The 5,535-nt window shown below is 34.0% G+C and overlaps 1 protein-coding gene across 1 annotated transcript; it reads left to right on the top strand.

Moving 5' to 3' along the window:
• The first annotated feature begins 975 nt into the window (after positions 1 to 975).
• Positions 976 to 2,897, top strand: LOC108325125 (protein LIGHT-DEPENDENT SHORT HYPOCOTYLS 4). The gene is made up of 2 exons (XM_017558136.2): positions 976 to 1,605; positions 1,776 to 2,897. Exons 1-2 carry the CDS (start codon positions 1,358 to 1,360, stop codon positions 2,167 to 2,169), a joined length of 642 nt encoding a protein of 213 aa, XP_017413625.1. The 5' UTR covers positions 976 to 1,357; the 3' UTR covers positions 2,170 to 2,897.
• Positions 2,898 to 5,535: the final 2,638 nt, after the last annotated feature.

Here is a 5,535-nt window from a genome sequence, read left to right as displayed (position 1 = left end):
AGATGTAATATATAGTTATATGATATTTATTTATTTTATTGGATCCTAAATAAAGAGAATTATGTAACCAATATATTTGAAATTATAATAGTAAAATAGAAATATATGGTTTTACAACATTAAATTAACCACTGAAGCGACTAAGTCATGGTAAACTATATAATATCATGTATGCAGCGTCCAACATATCAATTTATATGTAGACATATGGTATTGTTTGAATTTATTAGGAGTTTTTGTATTGACATAATCAATTATATATTATGATAAAATGTTCCCTCCCTGGGGAAAGGGCATAGCATGGTCTAAATTTGAATGAAAATACAAGAGTAGTGGGAACTGAAAACTTTCACATACATAAGAATTATTGACTGTGTTTTTTAAGGAAAACTGTCTAGAAGATGATAATTTGTTATGCTTACACAGGAGGAGAAAGAGCAGGAAATAAAAGTTTTTTGTGATGTTTAGAAATGAAAAGGCGAAAAGGGGCATTAATAGGGGCATTGTAGTCAATGAAAAAGGAACTGTCATTCAAAGTTGAAGGTATAGTGTGGAGAAAGAGAATCATGTTATTACCTAAATTTTTACCCTTCAAACTTTTATTCTGTCTCCATCCATCTCTTAACCTATTGTACAACTCTCCTATTTTTTTCAAAAGCCCTAGCAACCTCATACATCTACTTCTAACTCAAACAACAATATTAATGGAAGCATTAATATAAGAGATGAAACTCTGAATTTGCACCACCCTTTTAAGGAAAAACAAAACCAAAATGTTATCAATTCCTGAATTCAAAAACTTCTAAAAAAACCAACATTGCCCCGGGTAGCCTTAGTATTACTCAATATATAAAAACTGCAACTGCAAATAGTAGAGAGGAACAGTCCCCTCACACTCCCATCAATCTTATCACATCCTCAAACATAAAAAAAGAAAAATCTTCCTTTGCTTCACCACTTGGAGCCTCTCTCTCTCTCTCTCTCTCTCTCTCTCTTTCTTCCAAAAAAAAAAAATTAGAAATCTGTAATATCAATCGTGATTCAGACTTTGTTTCCTTTTCATTTTCTTTCAAGGTTGTTTGTGTTCCTTAACACAAACCTCAAAAACGCAAAGACATTAGAAAAGAATATTTTTTAGAGAACAGCGTTGCTCCACTACTGTTTCCCAGATTATAAGTATAGTAATCCTTTATCCCGTCTAATCTCCATCCATCCATCCATCCATTCATCGCTCACTCTCATTCACTCCCTCACTTCCCTTACTCACTCACTCACTCTGGTCACTGTCTTAGGAACCCTAGAACAAGCAAACAGACAAAACCAACCTTGGATCTGCAAACCCAAAGCCTCAACTTCCATGGATTCAATTCAAGAATTTATGGACTCCTGTAACTCTCACATCACCACCACCACAACCGCTATCACCGCCACCACCAACAGCTTAGTCGGTACCTCCAATTCCCCTTCCGCTTCCCCCAACACCAGCAGCCGCTACGAGAACCAAAAGCGCCGTGACTGGAACACCTTTGGCCAGTACCTCAAGAATCACCGACCCCCTCTCTCCCTCTCCAGGTGCAGCGGTGCACACGTCCTTGAATTTCTCAGGTTCAAACACATCTTAAACATGTCATTCCATTCCAACATCACACTACTTTGCAGATACTCTTGTTTCTTGACCTTTGTGTTGAGTTTACCTGCGTGGATCATGTCTTGTTGCACTTTTTCTTAATCTCTCTCTTTTGTTTTACTTGTTGAATTGTTACTGTGATGTTTAGGTACTTGGACCAATTTGGCAAGACCAAAGTGCACACTCCGATCTGTCCATTTTACGGGCACCCGAACCCTCCAGCCCCATGTCCATGTCCTCTAAGACAAGCCTGGGGAAGCCTTGATGCCCTCATAGGTCGTCTGAGGGCAGCTTATGAGGAAAACGGAGGGAAGCCTGAAATCAACCCATTTGGAGCAAGAGCTGTGAGACTCTACCTCCGGGAGGTTCGTGAACTTCAGTCCAAAGCAAGAGGCATCAGCTATGAGAAGAAGAAACGAAAGCGTCCACCACCACCACCACCACCACTTCCACAACCACAACAACAACAATCATTGACTCTTCCTCATCACCACCACCACCATCACCACCACCACCTCCCTCCCTCAGGTGCAACTCAATAAGATTGTGAATAGCCAGCCATCCAGCTATGCTCATTCCATGGAAAATCCCACTCATCTGCCTCTCAACGCTTTTCCTGTCATTATTTATGATCTCTATTTTAAGTAGTATATTTAATTTAATTAGGGTTTTCGTTCGTGATTTTTCAGCTGAAAGTTTTCTAGCAGTAGTCCATGTAGACTGCTGCTTGTAGTTTTATCCTGTTTGCTCTGGCAGGAACAAAAAAGGTTAAAGATGAGGGATATATGATGAAGCTGCTTTTAAAGAATACTGTGTGGTACTGGGAGTAGACTACTAGTGGGGGTACCTAAAAAGTGGTAGTGCGAGTGAATGAACGAACCAACGATTGAATATACAAGGAAGCCATCATCGCCACTGTGAGGAACCAAAAGCAACGCATTATTCATAGTTTTCTTTATGTATGTATGTACCTTTTTATATCCTCCGTATATGTCAAGCTTATTAGACTTGCAGACTACATATATATATACATCTCAGTTCTCACCTTTTGGGTTTTCTTCTTAAGTTCCTACTTTCAATGGTTGAATTATATGTACTCGTTGGCCGCTCTAGAAATTCAATGCCCCGAGTTGTTAATCGTTTGAAGCCATAGAATAGGTAGTGAGTCACTTCCGTACATCTTCTATGACACCTTCCACATTATTACGGTCTTCTACATGTGTCTCATATTCATGCTCATTAATGGTTTCATAGACACACTTTCAATTTACATTTTTTCTTTCAACTTGACACTTTTTACTGCTTTACTGTCTCCTTGTATATCTGCTCTGAATCCAGAAGAATCATATGGCCCTTCATGCTTCATCTATCATCATCTGTGCGCTTCAGATCACTGACAAGTTTTTTTAGGATTTTTCCCTTTAAGACTGTAGCCAACTGCTGACCGTTACCTTGGCCAATTTGATTCATGATATTTGTTTATATATATATATATATATATATATATATATATTTACATATGCAGTAGTGCTGTCTTTTCAACTGAAGGGAAATGTCGAAGAAAAGGAAATTAATGGCAGACAATGTAATTAATTCCTCCATGACTAAACTCTATTATTATTTGTGACCTCTGCACATGATCCTATTTAATCTCACCAGTTACCAAGACTTTGAAATGAATCAAATTTTCTTTCTTGTTCATAATATGTCTTCAATTCTCTTTGTTTCCCTTATAGTTAGGTTCTGTCATATAAATTAGGAAGCCTATACCATACCCTCCTGCAAATATGCATTCTATGGAACTAATTAACAACGATTAGATGTGATTAATTAAATTTTAAGCAAGCACTGCATCCACGAATGAAGTACTTAGCTTAATTAGGCATACATGTCGGTGAAAGAATACATATAAAGGTGAGGAAGGTTTGAAGGGAAAATGAAAGTGAGAGGTATATAGAGAGAAAGTGCATTGCAAGATCCTGAAAATGTATAGGAAATATTCTTAATCTATTCATCGAGCGGACAAACTTGTCTGTCTAATAAAACTATAGTTTGGGTCATCTCATCTTGGTCCTTTTTGGCATTCTCTGTATTCATGAAGAGGCACCTATTGTAGCTGAATTTGGTGAAGGCTAAGTGAATTATGCCAATAGGACACATTGTGTGATTCTAGTGGGGTATATGAGATGCTATCACTTTGAGACACAGAGGATCTATTCCTTCCTCGAATAATATTTTAGCATATATTATTTGGTTAAGTTTAGACTTAGTGTTTGTGATTGGAGCTTCCCTTAAAATAAAGACTATACGATTAAAGCATTAGCTTTGTTCTGTCATCGTTTATTTGTTTATTAACCGGTAGGTGGACGCTGTTAACATCGTACCATGTTTACGAGGACAACTTCTTTATTGTTTTTATTAGTCTTTGATTCTCAAATCATTATATTCTTAAAATCCTACCTAGCAGCTTTTACATATGCTGCTTCATTCTTCTAATTTCTATTTTTAAATTCTCAACAGCAATTTCTGTATCGGCTTTTCTTTTTAATATATAAATATGATTTTGGTTAAAGTTGTACCATGGCATGACTATACTTCATTCTAAATAATTACACACATGAATTAAACGCATAGCTTCGAGTTGCATATTTGTTTCGGGTGCCTGCTTTTAATGTACAATAACTATCTTCACCACAAAGAACCCAGTGAAATTTCAACCCTTGCCACAACTACTAAATCATAGTTTTTTATTTTTTTATTTTATTACAACAGCAAATAAATAAGGATTTAAAATCTCAAGTATACCCATCACTAACTCGACTAACCCAGCTACAAATATATATAACTTTTTTTTATATGAGATAAGTCCCTACTGAAATGTTAGAGAAAAAAGAGAAGCTTACTATAATCATTTTCAGCTCTCTATGTTATATATATTCTATCAATCTAATACTTAGATTAATAATTGCGAAAAGTATATGAAGTAAAATAATAATTTACTTGATTTTAAATACAAATTCTTGAGTATTATAATCTATTCACTATTATTTGGTTCTAAGAGCATAAAATGTGTATTTTTTTTTATATTGGATTTTTTAGAATATTATTTATTTTTATTATAATTTTTATTTTTCTAAAAAACTTATTTAATAAGTATTTAAATAGGAATGAGTGCAATGTATATTCTAAGCATAAATTTTACATCCATGAAGTATAGAAAAACAAGATAAATACGCTTTTACTTGAGAAACGAAAACGGATATGGAAGCCGAAGTTATATAGTTTATATAATTTTTCTACTCTCACCAATCTTTCTACGAAATTTTATAATGTTCAGAGCTTCGAAATCAAATGTCTTTTACTAACACATGTGTTTGTCACCAATATGAATACTTAGGTACTGTGTGAATCTAGAATAAAAATTATTTTGAAATAACAATAACGATATATATTATAGTACTCTATATTCTTTTTCACATTTTTATCTTTCTTTTTTTATTAAACATTATTTAATTATCGTATGTCACGTTTTCTTTTTTTCTTTTTTTGCTGTCTCTATATCATTTTCCATTTCTCTTTTTGTTTCCCTTTTGTTTTATCCAAACACCCTTATATACATCAGTTTGGCACTTTATTTGTTTGCATAAAAACCCAAGATCAACATTTTTTTACTGCTCACTATTTTGATCCAGAAATTTTCATCTGTACTAGGATTACGAACATGAAAATTATATAAATAGAGCTATACGATAAGTTTAAAAGAACACCGAAATCTCTCTCAGATATATATATATATATATATATATATATATATATATATATATATATTCTAAATCTTTTCAACTATTGAGATTATATTAGACCTATAAAAACAAGTTTCTGATTAATGAAAAAAATTATTTTTATTT

The sequence above is a fragment of the Vigna angularis genome, chromosome 3, assembly GCF_016808095.1.
Source record: "Vigna angularis cultivar LongXiaoDou No.4 chromosome 3, ASM1680809v1, whole genome shotgun sequence".
Taxonomy (NCBI): domain Eukaryota; kingdom Viridiplantae; phylum Streptophyta; class Magnoliopsida; order Fabales; family Fabaceae; genus Vigna; species Vigna angularis.
Note: the sequence above shows the minus strand (reverse complement) of the source record. Positions and strands in the feature narration are given on the sequence as shown.